Raw genomic sequence first — 24,335 nt, 5'->3', positions numbered from 1 at the left:
TATATATATAACATCCGCTTTTCCTTTGACCTGCACACAAATACTCCTCTTAGACATAAAAACCTAAAACTTTGGCTCCTCATTCCATACTCCATTCCATTCTCCCACTCTTCATACGTCCAATTTTTATGTTCTTTTAGCCCAGTACAACTTCTTGATTTTATTTTGACATCTTAAAAAGATATACCTCCACTGCAAACCTTCCAAGAAGGCCAGTTTCTCTTAATCTCATTTTCACTGTAGAAGTACTAAAAGTAACTACACTTTGAAGACTTGCGGTTAATGAACGAGTTTCAATCGATAGTTCCTTGGTTTGATCCATTTTAAAACTTACAAGTCTGAATCTCCTCGTATAGGAACTTCACTAATAGATGTCTTAATCCAAAAAGTATAAATCACATCACGTTCTTTCTTTTCAGAAAGATACTTTATTAAGACAGCAAAACGACACTATTAATAATTAAAATTACAGTGGACAATAGTTATTTTTGATCGATCTTATATACAATGCAACTATAAATGAAAAATATGTGATTCAATAAGTTCATTGGTTTAATAAAATATCTGTTGAATTGCGGATCAGCAACTTGGGTTTGTTATGACGGCTCGAAGTTCAATACCATATATGAAACGTGGTCCAGCGAACTGTAACTTGCGTCTTACAGATCTAACTGGAACTAAACTACAATCGTAGACACCGTTTCTCTTGACAATATGAAGGAGAAATTTGTTAAAGTGTAACATTTTGAAATTTGTTAAATGGATTATGAGGTGTGCAAAAACTTTTGACAGAAGTGTATATTCAGTGGCTAGTGTGAGACAGTAATAAAATATAAAAATAACATGTTTATTGATAAGAATAGGCAGTAACATTTAAACTGAGTCAATTAATTTGTACTTTCTGGAACTATTGGTGTCAACACACTGTGTACACTATCACTACACCAACACTTATAATTACACTGTTTGAGGCGCGCTTAGATAATCAAGTTATCTTCTGCAGAGATTGAAGGTAAACTCAAACCTATTAAATTGACTTATCTGTTTTATACTAAATTATCCCAACAATAAACCTTCTCTCGCGAAAATTAATTCCAGCAGGCAAACCTCCATGCCGAAAATCTCTCAAAATTTATTTCTTGACTTCTGAACTATACAGTGAGCTGTAAGGAATTGATCCTTTGTCTCTATTTAAGCTTTTCTTATATTTACATTATTAACATTTAGGTCAAGATTATGATTGGCAGCGTGATGAGCAATAATCGATTTTTCGTACCGTCCACATTTTAAATAAGCTATGTGCTCTTTAAACCGGACATTAACTGATCTCTTAGTCTGCCCAATATACTTCCCGTCACAATCACCACAGCTAATTTCATATTTAGCACTCTTTTCCAAATTCATTATTTTATACCCATCGATTAATTCACTTTCCACTTAAATCGAGAGATTCAATAAGGAAAAGATCTTTATTGATTATGTAGCTGTACTCAATGGTTATGACAAAAGAATTGTAAATAGGTTAATTAACCGTCAAAGATTGAAGAAATCTCTAGGTAAAACCAATTTTTTCCAAATTTAAAATAAAAATCAACGAAAATTTGCTCTGGCACCTTTCAATCTTGTTTATACAAAGTGATTGGAAGGAATACTTAACAGAGTGGGGTTTGAATTGGTTTATAAATCCAAAAATACATTCCCAACAACAATTGTTGGGAAATCCTAATGATAAAATACCAAATTTGAAAAAATTGAGGTATATATAAAATTAACTGTGGTGATTGTGGCGGGAAGTATATTGGGCAGACTAAGAGATCCATTAATGCCTGGTCTAAAGAGCACATAGCTTATTTAAAATATGGACGGTATGAAAAATCGATTATTGCCGATCACGCTGCCAAACATAATAATAATATTACTAGTGTAAAATTGTTAAAAAATGTATCCAATAATAAATTGTGGGATGCATTTGAAAGCATTGAAATTGCTGAATGTAAGAAAAGCTTAATTAGGGACTAAAAACCAGTTCCCACTGCCCACTGTATAGTTTAGTAGTCAAGGAATAAATGTGAAGATTTACGCTAGAATTAATTTTCGCTGAAGACGGATTATTGTTAGTATAAAACAGTAAGTAAGCTGATAGATTTTAGTTTACCTTCAGTCTCTGAATACAATAACTTGGTTATCGAAATGCGCGTCAGAATGTGTAATTGTGTGTGTAAGTAGTAATCCCGGATCTAGTGATATATAGTTATTCTAATATCAATTGTAGATTATAAAAACCCATGCGGACAATTTTATTCAATCTACTATAGGCGTAGACACCTCATTTTATGAATTTATGATTTTTATATCTACTTTTAATAATATGTATATCTTATGCGAGAAAGTATTCGTTAAGGGCAATAAAATCATTATAAATTGTACGGCATTATACACTATTATTTAGATAGATCCACTTAATTGTAGTCCTACTTGGAACTTCGGAAAACGTTATTATACCTTATTAACTTGCTACAACTGAATATCAAATTATAAATCGTAAATAGACGAGTAAAATATACCTGCCTGTGAGGGAGTTTGGTTTAAACAGGGTACCAGACATGAACTGATCCCTTTTTGTTTTTATGTTCTGGAAAACGAAATTTCAAATCAAAAATCATAAAGGAAAATAAATTCTTTGCAAATAAAACAAAAGAAAAAAACATTTCAATTGAAAAGTATCTTTATAAACAATAATGGTAGTCAGAATCTTCTGAATCAGAGTCAACATTTGAATGAATTATGAAGGGTTGTAAAGAAGGTGGTACCACATACTCATATTTTCTTTGATAACATCTTCAGCATAGTTTTTCCAAAGCTCTTGGCTGTCTGCAGTTCTGAGGCTCGTAATTCTGATTTTATGTTTGCCCATATTAACTCTATAGGGTTCAATATGCAATGGTAAAGAGGTAGTCTGAGAAGAATATGACCCTGTTCTTTGCACAGCTTGTCAATATAATAAATTTTCTCTAACTTTAGAACTTTAATAACAGTAAGCAATTCTTTGATTCATGGGCCGATTTCACGATTGCTGACAGGATTAGGAATATTTTTTTAGACACAAATGCTAAAATTTGAGTTTTGTTTATTTGGTATCTTAAGAAGTTTCCACGAGTGGTAGGATGCGTTATCCCTAACGATTACTGACTGTGAAGGAATTTTAGGTAAAAGGTATTCATTAAACCACTTTTCAAGTAATTCTGCTGTCATGTCTTCATGATAATCAGCTGTACAGATTTCAATGTTTTTAGCAGATATTAATGATTATATTGCGTTTCCCTTTAGAACAGCAATTTTTACTATTGTCAACCCAATCGCAATTTACTACATCGTAACTGTCAAACCATATTTCATCTAGATAAATTATGTGTTTATTAGAATTTCGGTAGCCTTTCATCTGATGCAAATAATCTTGTTGCCATCGAACGATTCTTGACGATTCGGTTATTGCCATCCGTTTATTCAGTTTTTGTGTTTAAAACCACATACTGACAAATCTTGACGCAATATTTCTAAACTGGTATAATTGTATTCTGGATAATCTGCCTTTTGGTCTATATTACTTCTAATGTCGCAACCCTTATATAAACAACAAATTGTTCTTCGTAGAAAATCTTGAGTAGCTTTATCATCTGATTTGGATGTTTTTCGATTCTGTGAATGCTCCACAGCAACCCCTTTCGTGACTACTCGATAAATGGAAAATTTATTTACTCTTGTTAATTCAGTAATTCTTATTATGATTGCATTATCAGATTGTTAAATATTTTCCATTTTAAATATATATTTAAAATAACTTGCTGTGTTTGTGTATCTAAATCTTTTTTATTAAAATCATACCTATCTTTATTTTCACTACACTGTGTAATTTCATTGCCTTCATCGCCCTTGGTATAAGGAACGCCATATTTCTATTTATTTAAAGAAATTTATGAATTAAATGAATCTCACCAAGCGATGCCACTGCTTATCGCAGGCTGTCTGGCAGGAATATTTGAAGAAATTGTGTACATATGCCGACTGCTTCGTCCAATAGAAATTCATTTATGTTTACAATTCGATGTTTTCTTTGGTAAACAATAGATATAATGAGTACACGTGGACTGACGGTTTGTTAGAGTTTATACGGAGAGTAAACACAATTTTTCATTTCTTAATTTGGTATGAGTGCCGTACGTATTTATGAAGTATTGGTTGTTACTCGCATAACTTTCTTTTTCAATTGATATTAGAAAAACTATATGTAGTGGTTACATCATTGTGGTGAGTTGCGGGAACATGAGATAATTGTAAAGAAATAATTTAGATTGAGTAACAGGTAATAATAATTGTCTATTTTCTTGTGCAACTTTTAATAAATAAAACTAACTTAAAAAATTGCATTAGAAAATGCACAATGGCACAATAAATATTACTTAGTTATGTAAACATGTGCAAGCTGTCAATTTAAGTTTATTTTTAAGACCACCAGAACTCGGAATAAACACAAATTACCATCTTTTCTCGACAATGATTCACTCAATAAGCATTTAACAAATACGAATAATATATTAATCAAACAAACTGTTTTCAATTTTAGATCTTCAAAGAACTCTCTATACATGGAGATCAGAAGAAAATGGAATTAATGAAACACATGTGAAATATAACAATGGATTGAGGAGTAAGGATTTAGACTAGGGAAATCAATTAAGGCGGAAAATTTCATTAGAGATACTACGAAAACGCATGCACCAAGATTTTGTGTGGAGAATAAAAACCCAGAAAAATATTTTGTATACGCATATTATTAGGAATTTGAACCAATGTTAACAAATTTATGGAACTGAATGAATTTTTCAACTTTAACATATTTATCAAAGAACTATTTTAATATATATGAATTATAGTATTTACCCAGCTCTTTTAGAAATGATCTTGATAATATGCATTTTTAGTAGTTATTATTTTCAGTTTGAAGAAAGAATTAAAATGTGGGCCCATTACTACATAATTGAATATAATATTTTGGAAAAGTATGAGAATTTATTGTACATATGTAGGGATTTCTTGATTGTTTAGGGTTTTCTCATTCTTAAAACGTGTCCATGGATGAATGGCAACAGAGTGATTGCTGTCTTGAACGATTCTCCTGGGGCACCGGGTCGTACCCCACTGTATCCAACCTTACTCCGGCATGTGAGAAAAGAAGAAAACAGCGGGAACACCGCAAAAATAGAGAAACCCTCCACCTCTCAAGTGAGAATACCTCTCGAGAAAGGGAAATAGGGAGAAGAGGCAGTAGTGAAACAAAGACACTACCGTCAGATTCAAAGAGGGAAAAGGTTGAAACTACCCCAAACCAAAATTCTGGAAATAGAAAAGAGAAGAAGCGGGCAAAGACACCGCCTCAAACTCTAAGAGGGGCACTTACGCGACTAACGCCAAACTCGTGAGAGTTGCCATTCTGCCGAGGGCGTTCCCTAAAACTGTTCACAGTGCAGAAGAACAAACTTCGGTGGAGGAGGCACTAGTGGATGAGATCTGGATGGGATCATAAGATCCAATTTAGGGGCATCCACTTTCGGCCGGGACTGATTCTGGGTGACTGTGAAACACCACAATCGGCCGATTGGTTACCGCTAAAGGTTCCGCAACTCGCAGGCTCGAGTTGCGGAACTACGTGTGCGGAAAAGATATCCCAAAAGCACACACCGCCACTTTGTTACTCCCTTGGAGTGATAAAGTGGAAGAAAATAGGCTTATACAGCTAATAGAAGCGCGGAATGAGGGACTTCACACCTCACAATGAAGTCCTAATTCGGGCGAAGGACGAAATTAATGTCAGTTTATTAGGGAAAGTATAGAAAAACAATCCAACCTGACCATCAAGGCTAATGGTTACACCATTCACTACAGGTTTAGGAAAATAACAATTCACGGCCTAAAAATAAAAAGATGAAAACAAAGACACTCCCATCACCTCCAAAGAGCATACTGAGCCAAGGAAGATGTGAAGAGCACAGATTACCTCCACATCGAAAACCTGAGGGCTCTAATGGAAATAGAATGCGCAATCAACGGGACTGCCGCGGAAGATCACTAAGGGAACCACACCCTTAGTGAATCGAAAGGTTTGATGTCGGACATAAAAATAGTCCAAGTGAACGCTCACCCGCAAAAGGGGTATCTGCAGTCATCCCCCTGGTGTTCACTAAAGAAAACCTTAGCGTAGTCCTAATCCAATAATCCTAGATCTTATGGGAACATATCAAGGGACTCACCTGTAAAAACATTAAGATATGACACAAGTATTGGTAATATACCGAGATCATGTTTCTTGGTAAGAAACGACAAAAATCATCTTTGTCTTTTAGAATTTTTCAACAAAGACCTCGTACTGATTCGAGCTCGAATACGAAAAAAAAACTTGAAGAAATTATTATAGTTCCCTGCTACTTCGATGGAAACGGGCCTGTACCGCTACCAGAACTTAAAAGACTAGTAGAATACTACCAGAGAAAGAAGCTGCCAAAATACTCCTAGGATGCGATGCAAATGCACACAACAGTGTTTGGGGGAGCAAAGACACCAACAGCAGAGGTGAGCAACTCTTAGAATATATTTTAACTGATAACCTTTACATCCACAATGTATGAAACTCACCAACATTTGTAACATGAGTAAAGGAAGAAGTTTTAGACATAACATTGAGTACATCGAACCTAAAAAAACGGATAAATAACTGGAGGTTATCGAATGAGCCATCAATCTCTGATCATAGAATAAACATGTTCAGACTAGTGACAGATTCCATTGAGCCAGAAATCAGTAGGAATCCAAGAAAAACCAATTGGGAAGCACATAAAACCAATCTAAACCATAACCAGACCAGTAAGGTTAGTCTGGAGCAAGACTTCTGAAAAATTAATGACGCCACACTCGATGCATACGAATTAAGTATTATGGCCTCATACAAAAAAGCAAAAAAGGTAGCGATGCTGCCTGGTAGAATGATAACCTGTCCAAACTAAGCACCGAAACACGAAACCTGTTAAACAGAGCAAAGTGTTCTGGGGACTGGAAGAGTTACACCAGAAAATTCATTGCCTACAACAAAGAAATAAGAAAAGCAAAGCGACAAAGCTTCAGAGACTTCACAAAGTCTTGACGAAGGGCAGAGTCAATACAACCATGGCACTGAGGAAACCGGATGGCAACTTCACGGAAAGTGAGGATGACAGAGCACAGCTCTTGATAAAGACTCACTTCCCAGAAAGCGGCAATCCAGCCTTAGTACACAAAAGGACAGAATATAGTAAATTTACGAGAGAAACTACAGCAATTGCAAAACAGGTATGCAGCAGTGAATGAATAATATGGGCTTTTAACAGTTCAAGACGCCAGGAGTAGACGGAATCAGCATTCCTCCAAATGGGACAGGAGGATATCTTGCCACACTTGATCCGCCTCAGTGGAAGAAGACTGGATTACATTCCAGAGCCATGGAGAAGGGACAAAGTACCCTTCATACCAAAAGTAGGGAAGAATGACACCAAATATCCCAAATTCTTCACACCAATCAGTATCACCATTTCTACTCAAAACGATGGAAAAAGCTGTCGACAATTATATTAGAACAAAGATTCTGGGCTGGAAACCTTTTGATCCGTGTCAATTTGCATATCCAACAAGCAAATTTACGGAGACTACACTGGTACAATTGACAACTGGAATTCAAAACTCTCTGACGAACAAATAAAACGTAGTATCTGCTTTTTTAGACATAGAAGGCGCCTTTGACAATACTCCGCACGATGCTGTCAGAAGAGCATAAGATGCGAGGGGGGTAGATAGGGTAACTTCCAGATGTATGGCAGAAACAGCACAAAGTAGGGCAAAGCTTCATTTTAATCAATGCAAAGGGAATGCCCACAAAGGGAAATTGCGTTCCCACTTATGTAGTAAATGAACTATTATGCGGGTTGACGGAACTCGGTATACTTTGTCAATGATATGCAGACGACATAGTCACCTACGCAAAAGGATGTTTCGAAATTATACTCTGTGATATATTTCAAAAAAGACTCAACTATACAAAAAGGTGGTGTCGATCAGTAGGGCTAAATGTCAATCTGGGACTCATACTAGACAATAAACTTTTCTGAAACAAACATGAAAAAGACAAAGCCACAAAAGCCCTGATGTAGAAAATGTGCAGGGATGAATTGGTGTTGTGACCCAAAGATCCTATGATGGATGTACAGGGCAATTGTGAGACCAATCATCAGATATGAGGCAGTGGTTTGAAGCACTAGAACTAGCCTAAACACCACGAGGAACAACCTCTGAAAGGTACAAAGACTGGCTTGTTTATGTGCCACCTGGGCCATAAATCTTGCCCAACAGCTGCACTAGAAGTGGAATAGGAATACAGTAAAAAGAATTTTGGTTATGGGAGAAGAAGTAAATTTTCAAGAAAAAATTTAAGTCTTGCGATTTTATATCCATCTGCCTTGACGGAGCTACCGACTTAACAGGCTCTGCTCGCTTAGCAATTTTTGTACGTTATTTTGTAATGCAGTTATAGATGTATTGGAAAAAAGAGAAATAAATGTCCTTCTAAAATTGTGTCAGTTAGCACTGACGGAGTTTGTAGCTTAACTGGACGGGACAATGGATTTAACAATTTATTTACTAATAGTATTGGATACACACTTTTTGCATTATTCACCGATAAGTGCCAAAATAGGTTAAAAATGAGGATTTCAACGATTTTTAGAATGTTGTAGTTGTAAATTGTTGATTCATGCTCTCCCTTAAATAAATTAAATATGAAAGTATAAGGTGTTATAAGGTTTGACGTCAAATTACAGATTTTTTATTGTGATATTCTCACAAATTCATATTTTTTAATACAAAAAATTTTTTTTCTGAAAGTGATTGTCAAAGGCGACATTAACAGAAGAATTTCCAATACTGATTCAATCCCTATTTCAGGCATTTTCTGCAAGATTTATGCAGCTTAAAGAATTTTAATATATTTTAAAAAAAATTATATTCTAATACAATACCATTTGAAAAATTAATTATAAGTCTTTCAGTAATTAGATTTTATTGAATTAGAAATTAAATTAGCATCATATGGAACCAAAAATTGTTAATTCAAGAAGTGATTTAGAAATCATTGAATGTAATCGATTATTGGATAAAATAAATAAAATTGCAGAAGATGAAATTCTAACTACATGGAATTCTATTCCTGACACGTTTAAAAATATTAGCAACGGCAAGTTTATCAATATTTATATCAATCTCTGTTTTTGGAATTAAATTTTATAATAAATAAATAAAGTATTAGAATGACAGATGGGCCCACTGTTGAAATTAATTAAATATGAAAAAGATATTAATTCTTTATCATCTTGTGTACAGCAACAAAAATCATATTAAAAACTTAATAATTAATTAAATATTAAAAAATTAATAAAAAATTAATTTAAGAAAAATTGTTTTTATTTGTTTATTCAATTACATTTACGTATAGTTTCACCACATTTCAAATGAAATATTATTGTGGCACGTTACATATTTAAAAAATAATTTTTATGAATTTTTATCTATTTTAACTGGATTATAGGTAGCTACACAAAAAATGTAAAGTTGTACAAAGCGTCGGAACATGTTTTTTACGTAATTTGGCGAGTGCAAATTTTGAGAGGCAATCTTAAAGAATCAGAAGTAACAAAATTAATCGGTTATTTATTTTCAAATATGTATGAATAGGACAGTAATAGCATTCGCTTATCAATCGTATATTAAGTATTTCCACTTACCCGTTTTACTATTCTAAAAGATGATTTTTCTATTGTATTGTCATTTGTTACTGCCATGTTTGCTAATAATCATAGTCATCTGAAAGGAATGTATATTAGTTTTTATTTAATGGAGACGAAAAAGAACGATTTTTAAATTGATTCGCAACCTGATGAATCGATTCATAAAAAAATCGAGGACTAAAAGATCGATTTCTAAGAAATCGATTTTTTTAAAATTTGTATTTACAATGGATTCATTTTATGAAAAACAAGAAAAATGTCATGATAAAATCAATCTCTGCGATGTCTTATCAATAAAATCTAAGGTTTTAAAGTTCAGAGAATTCGATAATAACAAGTCTACTTGGATCCTAGCGGTTCTGTTTATCACTTGCGATGTTGCTGGCAATGGAAAAAGAGGCTAACAAGAAATAGATGATCCCACGATACTCATATATATCACGGCTATTGAGTGAAATGATAATGCATAGAGTTTGTTGTTGTCAGTAAAGTATAATATCAAAATTTAAGTGCACATCTGCCTGCGACAATGTTTTCGCTTATGCCCTTTCCAAGTGTATTATATGTAAAAATTTACTTTTTCATGGACACTGGCAACACACACACAATTCCTATTACTTTCCAATAAGCCTATACTACTAATTTCATGTTGTTGTCGATTTACTTGACGACTTATAAACAAAAACGGTTTCAGTCTGGTTGGTAATATTTAGATTACGATACTCCATATATTTGTGTAATTTATTTTAGTGCGTATTTATTCCATTCATACCTAAGAGGGTAGTTCTATATAAAGGAAAGTGTCTAAGTTTTAAACAATGTTTATTTACCTACATATACCCATAATATAACAGAAACAGTATTATCAAATTCAATAATTTCACAATTTTACTAGTCATATTTTTAATAGTCTCTAATTTCACGGAACAGGCAGGAGCTTGTAACCGCATACTGCCTTAAAAACGTGAAATTTGACTAGTAAATTCAATAACAATATAAATAATACATATATAGACATGTCTTTGCATAAAATATTACTTTTGGAATTAAAATAATACGTTCGTGGTTCGTGCGTGTTTGCGCATAGGCATATTGAGCTTGATATGTATTTCGAATTTCATTATTCGGAATTTGTTTAAAGCCTTGCCTCATTCATAACACAATACAATTAATTTAAAATAAAAAAAGACAAATCTTTAAGGGTTGGTTTGTTTTATCATTAAATAATAACCACTCCGTATATCCAGGTGCTGTCTTTGACAGTCTAAATGAATGTACATTACATACAGAAATTGAGGGAAGGTAATTTTACCACAGTCAATATCTAAATTTGAAAAATAAATTTCCTCATGAATTAACTAATGAAAATGAACTGTACTCTTGTTTTGTAGTTAATTTGAATTTTTATACTTATATCATTTTGTGAAATCATACTTTTTGGAAAAAAACTGTTTAAATAGTTCTGAATAAATATATACTCACATTTAATGAGAAAAGTATATTTTTATTTAAAAATGGATTAAAAAGTACTTTTTGAAACTCGGGTGCTATACATGTTGACCTTGTTAAAAACACGTTAAAATCACCAGTCCTACACTTCGTTGTGTAAAATATTAGAGAGAACTGTCAAATACTAGAAGAGCTTATCTACCCTTGCGTTTTGCAAGGGTATTCACTCAAATATTGCTACCCAAAACATTTACGTCACATTAGACGTTCGTAAATGTAAATGATGGTACTCAATGTTCATATATCATTTCGTTCTTTCTAGCTCCTATCAAGCAGGAAGACCACAGCACTAGGCAACGATATGCTAAATGCAAATATAATTATGTCAATCGAGTTTGAGTCAAATGCCTATATGATAATTCAAAATGCAAAAGGCAGTCAATTCAATTGAATTGAATTGCCACAAAGCAGTACATGCGGATTGGTAATTTTGGAGTGCTTAAACCTGTTTTATAGGTAGCTTGGAGATTTTCCCTTTCGGCTGTTCCTTTTGTCTTCGTAGCTTGTCGTCAGTTTGACAGACAAACCCTACGCAACTCAAATATCTCGTCTGTTCACCAGGACGTCTTTAACTTCTCTATAGGGTTTTTGGCATTGTGTTATCGCACAGCCGCTATATTAGTCTCATCTGCTAATTTTTCTGCCCTCCGTCAGGTCAGCGGGGATATGCGAAATTTGAACCATCAGTTCATCAGGTGTTTCTCCAGTTACCATAATTATATTTCAATCCAATGTAATATGTGCAATTACTGGCGACAATTGTATCTCAACTGGTTATAATGACATTCTTTCTGTCTGACCGAAATAATGATCATTAAGGTAAAAATATAGGCAAACAGAGTATTTTTCAGTTACCTTTTTCAAAAATTCTAAATCCAGGTCTGCTTTTTAGATCACCAGATCAAAGTCCTCTAGTTTTTTTGCGTATATTTTTAGAAGAAAATATTTACTTTGAACTTATTAAAAGATCAAATTTGGCTTCGTGATTCAATATTAGATCGTACGTTCATAGAATATATTCTGGTTTTAAAACAATTATTACCTACAATGAAAAATCATTATTCCAATGGCAAAAAAAACATTCAGTTAACTTACCCAATTTTACTGTTTGAAAACCTCTCTTTAGCATGAATTACGTTTGCTTTTGAGTTGCTTATATAATATGTTGGGGGTTAATTAGATTAATCTTTATTCTGTTATTGATTCTATACACTTAACTACAGAAATTCCATTTAGTTGTAAGTGGAAGATTAATGTAGTGATATAACAAAAATTTTATAAAACTGAGGTCAACATGCAAACACGTTCTGATCAATACATAATAACCCATTACCCACTTCTCATCATCGTAATTATAGCCTACAGAAAAAATACTTTTGATGACAAAGTAGTAGGTATGCAGATTTTAGAAGACATGAAAATTAGTAACTGTTAGAAAGTGGCGTCAATCCTATTTTTGGACATAAAAAATCGAATTATTTTAACCGTCTGAAGTTGTCCACGGATCTACCACGAATATTTTTTTACGAAATAAACCGAACTTTTTCAAAAAATGATACTGAAGGAGACATATAATGAAATTACAATAGGCTACATAATTTTACTGCCGAAAATTGAGGATTAAGTGGATAAAAAATTTTTGCATGTTTTTGAACATATTCAATATATTTTCAAACGAAGACCCAACTATTGCAAAGAACACTCAACAAGGAACTTATCAATAAAAAATTTTAAAGTAAGTATATTTTAAAATGTCAAAAAAAATTCAGCCCCAAATTTTTTTCAAATTTTATGTAACTATTGCAAAGAACACTCAAGAAAGAACCTATTAAAAGAAAATCGTGGTGTAAGTATTTTTTATAATTATAATATAAAGAAATTCATAAAGTTCACTTTATATAAATATGGAAGAGAATATAGTTAATATTTTTGACTCTTTGGTCAATTCCAGTAAAAAGGCTTATTACTTTAAAAAGATAATAGCACATGTTCAACATACGACAAATATCTCAGATTCAAAAGCAATACATTTTAATTATACCATTCAACAAAGATGCCTGGAATTGTCGAGTGTATATAGTAATTACTATTAAATTACTATTAAAAACAAAGAAATAAAATGTGCCAATATCAAATATGTGACGTATACACATATATGTGAATTATGTAATGATAGGTTTCTTATTGAGTGTCCTTTGTAATAGTTAAAGAAAATTTGGAACTATTTTGGGGTTTCGATATCTAAACGACCGATGAGTGTCAGCGCGGAAATGTAATCTACACATTTTTTTTTACATTATAAAAAATACTTATATCACATTTTTTTGTTAATAGATTCATTATTGAGTATCTTTTGCCATCGTTGATGAAAATTTGGGAAAATTGTCGGGCTTCGATATCAAAGCGAATGATGTGCGTAGCATACATTTTATAAATTTTTTTTGAAATTATTAAATATACTTACATTAAATTTTTTTGTTAATAGATTGCTTATTAAGTAATCTGCGCAATAGTTGAAGGAAATTTGGAAAAATTTTGGGGCTTCGATTTCCATGAAACAAAGAAAAGGAAGAACCTAACCTAAAAATTTTCAAGAAATTGGTCAAATTATGATATTCAATTGTTTTTTTTTTCAAATTGTTACGTAGGTCTCCTTTCTATCTTCAATGTGCCGGAAAAATTAACAAAGTTGAAATATCAATAATTTTTATAACTAAAAATAGAGTGGATCTCACTTCCAAATAATAACCTAATATTTTTCCAATCTGATAACTTCAAAACTTAGGGATGCTCTTTTTGCTTATTTTAAAAATACATGAGATATATTATCTATATGGAGAGGTGGGGCAGATGTATTCGCAAAAATTATAAATAAAACAAATACGTGAATAACCGTAATATTATTAGCAAAATATGCAAATATGCTTGCAGATATCGGAAAATTTTCCAAATAGGGAAGATACTGTGAGATAATTTTGATTGTTAAATTTTAAGATAATTTACATAAATACAGTTATCAACCGTTGACACTAAAAACATATCCTGTATAAAATGGTGCTTATTATGAGGATGTAAGAATAGAATACCAATTTCTATATATGACGTAGGCACAATGCAAAATCAGGCATTTGATAAAAATCCTAGTCATTTCACAAAGAACCGGCCAAACTTTATCCTGAGAAATTTCTTGCGTTATTACTACATCATTTTATGCAACTTGTGAAATGCTGGCAAAACACAAGTTGCAATCTATGTATCTCAATAAGGCCAAATAGTTTTAGGCATTTTACAATTTGCGGATATGAGTTAATCAAAACAGTTCATCGCGATAATTTTATATTTGCACGTCAACAATAACATACCTAACCACAAAAAAGTACGATTGTTTTAAAGTTCGTTAGGTGTTTAAGGTGAAAAATGGGTGACAATCGCAATGATGTTATGCAAGTAACAAACGATACGGTTCACTTAGAAGCCGTAAATTAGCGGTAAATTAGCTAAATCAAAAGGCATTAAAAGAGGCAATATCATTTCAAGAAAAAATATGATGTATTGTCTGTTAGTAACATTGAACCTCTAGTACAGTTGATCAACCTATAATTTAAATAATACCCATGAAACAATAATTTGACGTATTAATAGTAGAGTGTCACAAATCTATAGAATATAGTGAGCGAGATAAAATATTATTAGCGCTGAAAAATAAATATTACATTACTAGAGCTACGTTCGAAGCTTTTATTCCATTTTACAGAGAGTGCAATCTTGAAAAGACGCAACCCAGTAAGGTATTACTCATATGCCCTATTGTTTCTAATTTTAATGTTTGAGGGATTAATTTATCGACAATGAAAGGCAGAACTGTTTTGCTGGTTAGAAAAGGGCGGCTGAAAAAATGACACAGACATCAAGAAGACTAAAACTATTGAATATGTTTCACTAGCAGTTCCCAATCGGGGTCCTCCCGATTCTCAAAATAATAGTAAAAAATGAATTTGGTAGATATGAAGAACGGGCACTACAAAATAGGTACCTCAAGAGGAATATAAAATCTTGGTTTTCAAGAAATGAAATTCAAGATTCCTCGGTTGGTTTCCAAGTTGAAGTCTCTGATCGAGTAATCACATTAAGACAGGCAGTTGCATAGAAGCTCCACAACGAGTAATAAAGAAATAGATATTTTGCCCTTGCAATATTTACTTTATGTTGAGAATTTAATTATAGGTATTGAGTTTATTTGTTTGATATATATTATACATTATAGTAAAAGTTTGTTTAGAGACTCATGCACTCAAGTATTTATTTAATTTTGGAAATGTTTCATGTATTACTTTTGAAATAAATCTATTTCTTATTTCTAATTGTGACTAGGATATAACAGGAAAATTGTAAAATGTCTAAAAATAACCATGCAAAATGAGATACGTGGTCTCCCACACTTGTTATGCCGGAATTTTGTCAAATTGCCTACAATAAATCATAACGCAAGAAAACTCAAAGAATTAAGTTTTGCCGGTTTTTTGTAAAATGCCTAGGCTATTTATCAAATGCCTGAATTTGCATTGTGCCCAAAAACATATACATTCAAAGCATAAATTTTTAATACAACATTAATGAATTTGTTTAATTTCAATAAAATATTATTTTTCGACCTTTCATGTTTATAACTTTTCTATAATTTTTTCTTTACCATAATGAAAACCTTAATTTTCGCAGGCTCTTGATACAAGATGAAAAAGCTAATATATTATGGCAATATTATCAAGTTTAAATGAAAACAAAAACAGTTTAGTATAAATTTCAACGCACGTGTTAAGTTTTTTCATTTTTCCTGAATCCATCCCTGTTATTCCACTACAAAAATATGTAAACAATATAATCGGTTTCACCCTTTCTCTGTAATCTTGTTCGAAATAATTATCAATTGAACAATTCTATAAATTTTTACTTACCTACATAGGAAATTGAAACTAATTGTAAGAAAAATGGCTTACTGTTAGATTATTTTAGAAGGTTGAAATTATTTGATTCATTAGTATACCAATCAAACCCATTCCTTAAGATATACCATTCTTTTATACACCAAATAAAAATAAAAATATGTAACACACAAGAGAAATTTCTTTCCTTACCTTAAGGAATTTCAAACAAAACTGCTGTAATATAACCTCGATTTTATATACACAATACAAACATTCAATAAACAGTCAACTAATAGAAACAAACACTATTACTGATGATAAAAATAACTGAACTGTACACTTTAACTAACAATTCTCATTATTTGTATTATTTTAATTGAAACAACCAACTGTTCTCTGTAATAAAATGTTCACATCTACGTACTTCACCATACTAAAAATTTAACCGAACGATCGCTTGCCACGAGAGCTAAGTCATCTTTTGTGTCCATTTTTTCTCTCTCTCCAGCGCACTACAATTAATCAAATCAAAGTGTGGTCTTGATATCCATTCATTAACATATTTAACTATCGTATTATTTGTATGAATATAAAGTAGGTTTATAATATTATATACGTTATACATATATATTCTAAATGTTCTTGATTTTAGGTCTCTGTAATAATTGATCAAAAATCAATCTTTCAAGAATTATTAGAAATAACAATAAGAAAATTAGAAAGATTAAAAAACATAACAGTTGAAATAAATGAAGTAGTTTCGATTAATTCTTTTCAAAAATTTGAGGAAAAATGTCGAGAAAGAACTGAATCACTTTTTAATAAATGCAAAGAAAAAAATATTAAGAAAATTGATAATCTAATATTAAAACAACAACGTATTGCTGAAAATACAAATGAAATAAAATCAAAATGGGTCGAGAATTTAACGGATACTCTCATACAGATGTAAAAAGAAGTTTTATCTTTAGGTCCCAATTTTGCACAAAATATTTCCAATGAATTACCTGTGACAAATATCTTATGTAATATTGAATGCAACACCAATCATATAAATAACGAAACTCAAAATAAAATAAGATCTGATAATATTATCTCTAATTTCTAAAACAAATTGGAAAGCAATATCAAACCTCAAAATATAACTTAAACCAAAGAATTCATCAACAAAAATAGAAATCTCAAAATTTTTAAAGCAGATTAATAAAACTGTTAACATGAAATCAGAAGATTATAATAATAAAATGATGAGATTATTAAACGATATTCCGATAATTCTTCTCTTGCAGAAATGTTTGTTATCATTTTATTGACGCTTGTTTTTATGATGATATAGTCGGAGTTCTCAAAGAATAGATCCTTTATTATTGTTACATCATATTTTACCCATTTTCTACAGGATCATTGTATACTCATAATATTTTATCCTCAATCAGAGTGCGTTTTTTTTTATGAACAATTATTCATTATTATTATTTGAAGGCTTATGGTCGCTTCTACTGGTGCTTTTACAGTATTTCTCCAGTCTTCGATTGTTACCAGTGCTGGTATCCCCTTCCATGAGAGTAATTTTGTTCACTTCTTTTTATTTTTCCACCAAACTACTGAGACATACACATATTATAATAGACCCTAAGATTGATGTATAAAACCTTCGTTTGTACTCCGCATTTTTCACCTTACACTAAAATTTGTAGAAAACGATTGTTTCCTTTATATATTGAATATTGATTCTGAACAAACTATTGGAACAATTTCTATAAATTATCTTTCTCTTTTATTTAAATATTTAAAACAACTTGTAGGGAAAATTGTATTTCTTCTGTATACCTATTCGTATTTTGTTTACAATATCTGTCTACAATTAGAATTAGTACTTTTCCTAATTGTTACAGATCGGTTCAACAAGTCAACAAATTTCTAATCAGTGTTACTGCAAATAAGTTCTGGTATATGTAGTGCCTTTCATGGAACTTTTGACGAAGATTCTCAGTATATTTTGAATGGGGTTATTATGCGGGACCAAACACAAAAATTGATGTTGATTCGAAGTATACATTGCTGAAATTCTGGATGCCAAAAATGACATTCAACTTTCTAGTGAGTGACGATAAAAAACAGCTAAAATCTCAAATGCTGGTTGGTTGGTTAGCTTACACAAGTATAGAACAACAATATACTTTTATGCTGTGTATTTTTTACGAGAGATTGCGCGGGTAAATTCTTTAATCAGATGTTAAAATCATTAATTACTCAGCCACTCAGTTAATGGAAATATAAAGGCATGATTTCTATATTATTGACTAATCATTTCATATGACTGTATAATAAATCTCAACAAAGCATATCGAGGCTAATTGACAGCGGACACTTAGCTCAAATAGCTGAAAACTGAAAAGAGCGAATTCCGATGATTGAAATTAATGTATGTGGACGTCAGGAATGGGCTTTGAGAGGTACTTGTCATCCTGAGCCAGACACTAATGATGAAAACTTTTTTGCTATAAAATAAAATTCAATAAACCACGTGAATATGATGTTACGTGCTACCTACCTAAAATCAACCAAATAAAATAACTTTAATGCAGTATGTAGTAAAAGTCAATAAATAAATCGTGTAATATCTGAAATTTCTGGCTAAGGTCTTGAAGAAATATTCGTACAGACTAGCACAAAATGGCGAAGTAAAAGTAAAGTCAAGATTATAAAACGACTCTAATTGTATTTAAACAACGCAATAACTTACATTTTAAAAGCAATATGTCGGTTAGGTAATGGGATAAACTGGTGATTGTTAATAACAACCTAATTGTTCCAATTATATAGTGACCTTACCAATTTAAGAGTTATTTTTATCTGTATATTAAAAACTTCCTTCTAAATTTGAAGTATTAACTGAATGCAAGCTTTTAAGACTAGTTGATTATCTTTTTGGAACATTATTTGTTCAAGCCGTAGCAAAATTCTCATAGAAACTGTCGAATCAATATTGTTTTTATGCTTTATTAGGGTTAGAGCAGGGGTATCAAACTCAATTTTGCAGAGTACCATATATTAAATTTATAATGTGTAGGCGGGCCATAATCAAATAAATTAATGTACTGAGTCATTATAACATTTTAGATATTTGATTAGTATATATTATAGGGTTATGAAAAATCATATCAAAATTATCAAAGAAATAAATTATTTTGAACTCGAGAATCCAGATACCTGACTTGTTTTTCAGAAGCGCATTGATATCAGTTAACATTCGTTGTAATTATTTTAAGAATTCATAGGAGATGTTTATTCGTAAGTCTTGTACGATGTTTGTTCTTATTTATTTTCATGGCGAAAAATATCTGCTCACATAAATAGGTGTTATAAAGCGTGCTGCGGCGACTTACATGGAGAAAATTCCAGAAGATTATTTATTGGCTCTGCTTTTTCAAATTTCGGCTAGTAATCCAATCTCTTGAAATATTATGTATAAAATGTAAGTGTTAACTCCTTCAAATTTTTCTTCCAAAATACGTTTCGATTCGAAATATTGTTTCGAAAACTATTTCCGATTTCATTAGTGAGAAATTAAATTATCGATATCTCCGTAAACCTCACACATAGTACTTGCTTGTTGTAAATACTTGACTGTTTTTTCTTCAAACTTATGAATTATATCTTTATCTAATTTGTATCGTCGCAATTTACTTCTATCTATACTATAATTGATTCTCCATATATGGAATTTTCTAATTCTATTTTTATTTTTTTTATTTGCGGGTATTCAAAGGACATCGTTTAGTTAAGTACTGTGAATCAGACCGTAGAGACACACTAAAAACTACTACATTTATCTGGTAATATAAAATAATATTAAGATACAATAAGTACCTCAATAAACACGACAGCAATTGCAAAAACATTTAACTATATTAAAAAAAATCAATCCGCAACAACAAAAACACGGTTAATATTCTCATTGCCAGATAAAACAGCCATGATGCAAAATGGTGACATATTTTTAATTGTAAGTAACCAATGATATTTTGTTCTCGCTAGTTAAGGACCTGGAAACTGTTGAATTTTTTATAACTTATTATTTTTCGTACAGATTTTGGTAGAGATTTTGAGTTAAACTTTTAATAACTTTTGTTCAGTTAATATTGTTTTTTAATAAAGTTGTTATCTGTTTTTTAAAAAAAAATGTTTCATCGTGAAAACACGTAATTGGCGCAGTCAGTAGGAATCGTGCGGGTTGTAGAAAGACTTGTAGACGTCGTGTCGATAAAAACTTTCTGTGATCTCTGTGTTTCAACGCTCAAGCGCGGATCCTGAAGTGGAAGACTAAGTTAAGAAGAAATAAAAATCTGTAGAGAGACCAAAATCCGGAAGAAGCTGAGACAATACCAAGTTTTCTTGCCTTTCCTTACCTTTTTAGGAGAAATAAATTTTTGAAGATATTTTATTTTTGAATAATTTATAATTTCAAATAATTACGTTACTCCTATTCATTTATTTGCTATATGAATGAATTAGAAAATTCATTAACATCTTTTAATAATTTACCTATTGAGAGTTCAAAGTCAAACAAAAAAGTAAAATCAAATATGGCCACAGCAAGCTCAAAACCACCAGTAGCTTTAGCTGGGAATTATTTAAATTAAAATTAGAAAATATTAAAGCATATATATTAAAGGAAGCTTTAAGACAATGTTTCTCTGACCGACGAGAGAAACCTTTTACAAGAACTGACTAGGACTAGTCTATATACTATAGAAATGAAAATTTGATAGATTTCGGTACTACAATTAAGTTTCACAACAGATGGAGAAATTCTGGTTAAGGAAATGCATTTAGGAGAATTACATATCCCTAAAACTTTAACAATAGCAAAAAATGGTTACGCAATAGTAGAAATTACTAACATAACAGAAAACAAATTCAGTAACTCTAAATCAATGAATTCCTGCAAAATGATTGGAATCCTCTCAATATGAAAACAAAGAATAGATATAAATAATTTACTAAGAACCGTTCATATAAATTACGAAGATAAAGCAACATTACTAAACCTGACGATCCACTAACCTTTACCTCAAAAATTAAACATACCATAAAAACTACTAACGGAATTCTCATCCACACAAAATCCTATATTTATCCCTATAGACATAAAGAAGAAATTCAGCGCCAAATCAATGATATGCTAGATAAATAAATTATAAGAACCTCCTATTCACCATGGATAGTAAGCAAGAAAATGGACACATCTGGACGTCAAAAATGGAGACTTGTAATCGGTTATCGTAAACTCAATGAAAAACAATTTCAGACAGATACCCCGTTTCGAACATTAATGACATTTTATATACACTAGGTGGAGCACAATATATTAATACTCTAGATTTAGCCAGTGGAGTTCACCAAATACAGATGTCACTAGAATCAATTAAAGAAACAGCTTTCAGTGTCGACAATGGCCACTACGAATTTCTTCGCATGCCTTTTGGTTTAAAAAATTCACCGTCCACTTTTCCGAAAGCAACGTATGAAATTTTTAAAAAACTTCAGATCAAAATTTGTATGATGTACATGGATAATTTTTAGCACGAGTCTACAGGTATATGTATATTCAAAATTTGCAACAAGTATTTTTCAAATTAAGAGAAGCCCGTTTAAAGACACAATTAGACAAATGTGAATTTCTCCTATGGCGAACTGTCTACAAAAGGAAAACAAAGTTGAACACACTCAAGAATTCGTAAATTGTTTTAATATTTGTAAAGATCGACTAACCTTAAAACCAGTCAAATTATGCTATCGGAGCAATACTGCCCCAAGGTGAATATCCAATAGCGTACGCATCGAGAACCCTTAACAACACGGAAATTAATTATTTCACGATAGAAAAGGAATTATTAGTAGCTGTTTGGGACTAAAAATATTTCAGACCCTATTTATTCGGCCGCGAATTCCTTATTTTAACAGATCATAAACCATTACAATGGTTATTCTCAGTTAAAGAACCTAATTCACGATTAGTTAGATGGAGACTGAAGTTAGAAGAGTTTGATTATAAAATTCAATATTTAAAAGGTAAGTTTAAATCAGCCGCAGATTGCTTATCAGGAAAAAATAGTAATTATGACCTTAATGCTCTCGAAACTGAATTATTCCATGTTAATATTGACGATCTCGTTGATATAATCCGGAGAGAAATTGAAAATCTACTACAAGGAGACATCACTCAGGAATCAAATCGAATCTTCAATTTAAGCCCCCCTAAGAAAATCTAGCGTCACAAGAAACTGATTTGGAAACAATTCCCACTTCCCTAGAAAATCCCTATCAGTAATAAAGCTTTAAGCTTATATAAAAATCTAATATTATTAACATACATTGAAGTAAACGAAATCATAATAAAAAAGGAGAACATTTTGAATATACGCGTTTATTTGTTGTTTTACGCGAAGAAATTTAGAACAGAGTATATACGAATTTGTTAAAGAATTTCTAAATCCCAAACAATTATATGCCTTATTCATTGAAATTTATACATTGTAAGGACAAATACAAAAAATGGAATACAATCACGTATTTAGAAAGGAACATAGAGGGATAAACGAATTAAAAGCATCACTCGGTTCCAAATATTATTGGCCAAAAATGGTAGAAGATTTAGAGAACTTTGTGAACAATTGCGAAACACCTCAAACAATTAAATGTGATAGGAGTCCCCTATTAGTCAAATATAATCTCACTCCCACAGCTTCCAAACCATTTGAACACATATATATTGACGTATTCAAAATTTCTAATCAATCCTATTTGACCCCTGATCAACTTATCAAACATTCTATTCTTTCCTATAGTAATTCTATTCACTCTGTTACGAAGTTCACTCCGTTTGGAATAATTAAAGGGCATATTGACAGTCCAGACCCTTTTGATCCAAATGATCACTATGTACAAAATCATAAAGAAGCCACCAAACACCTTTATAAAGAAATTCAAGAGATAAATGCTAAAACTAAAGAAGAAATTATCAATAAACCCACCTGATTTCTCAAACTAACAAATTGCTTATGTACAAAATAAATTTAGAGACAAAAAACTACCAAAATTTAAAAAGGCGGAAATTATTAAGGACTACGACCTAATTTTAGAAACTGTTAAAGGCAACTATCACAAAAACATTATTAGAAAACCAAAAGGTAATTGTTACAGAATAATGAAAATCAAGCTGACAGCGAGAACAACGATATTCCTAGTTCTTCAAATGAAATGCCACGCAGAAGATATTCAAATTGAATGATTTCCTACCACCCAGTACCATAAAAAGTAACATAATAGTAAGTAACGCTACTAACCCTATTTCATACCATAGTTTAGTTAAGCAAATGTGAGAAAAAGCTAAAATTCTATCGAATACATTAGACAAAAAGCAGAAAAGATTTATTCACGTGTTAGACCAAAAAGAGGAGGCCTTATAAATGGCATAGGAAAAATGAACAAATGGCTTTTCGGATGATGAAGAGAGAGATATGACAAAACAATCTCAATTCTACAGCAGAATCAGAAACAAATTACTCACGAAACCAATTTACAAATATCTTTACAGAAAAAACTTACCACTATAATAAATCACTATCAATATTATGGCAAAATCAGCAGAAACTCTAGGAGCTTCACAAGTAACATTGATTAAAGAAGAATGTTCAACATTCAAGTATGACAAGTATGACTGTCGACAAGAAATCAGATCAAGAGATAATTGCACACTAGAAATATTAAATGGTCACTCTCGTACACATTGTTATACCACTGAAAAGAATCTCCAAGAGCCAATTATAGAACAGATAACAAACAACGAAATTCTTGTTTTGTCTAAATGCACGTCAAACCAATATTTAGAATCAATTCAATAATTAGAATTCCTAAAGATTGCATACTCCAAATAAGAGAAGAAACATTTTCAAATAACATTCAAATTTGCAAGGGAAAATCAATAATATTACCAAAATCAGAATCAAAATTTTTAGAAGCTCAAACATACCGAATT

At 31.5% G+C, this 24,335-nt stretch overlaps 1 protein-coding gene across 9 annotated transcripts in view; it reads right to left on the bottom strand.

Annotated features, from left to right (window-relative positions):
- LOC130444929 (extended synaptotagmin-3-like) overlaps positions 1–16,910 on the bottom strand; it is a 109,754-nt gene extending 92,844 nt beyond the window's left edge. For 2 of the 9 annotated variants that reach the window (XM_056780312.1, XM_056780319.1), the window contains exons 1-2: positions 16,502–16,909; positions 9,858–9,936 (exon numbers count right to left, since the gene is read on the bottom strand). In XM_056780312.1, coding sequence (XP_056636290.1) covers positions 9,858–9,914 — 57 coding nt within the window. In that variant the 5' untranslated portion in view covers positions 9,915–9,936; positions 16,502–16,909. Of the gene's footprint in view, positions 1–9,857; positions 9,937–12,224; positions 12,412–12,464; positions 12,729–13,833; positions 13,950–16,321; positions 16,337–16,501 lie in introns of those variants that run through there. The other 7 variants (XM_056780314.1, XM_056780317.1, XM_056780313.1 and 4 more) reach the window with 7 other exon arrangements.
- Positions 16,911–24,335: the final 7,425 nt, after the last annotated feature.

Source organism: Diorhabda sublineata, chromosome 6, assembly GCF_026230105.1.
Source record: "Diorhabda sublineata isolate icDioSubl1.1 chromosome 6, icDioSubl1.1, whole genome shotgun sequence".
Classification (NCBI taxonomy): domain Eukaryota; kingdom Metazoa; phylum Arthropoda; class Insecta; order Coleoptera; family Chrysomelidae; genus Diorhabda; species Diorhabda sublineata.
This window is presented reverse-complemented; position numbering and strand designations above follow the sequence as displayed.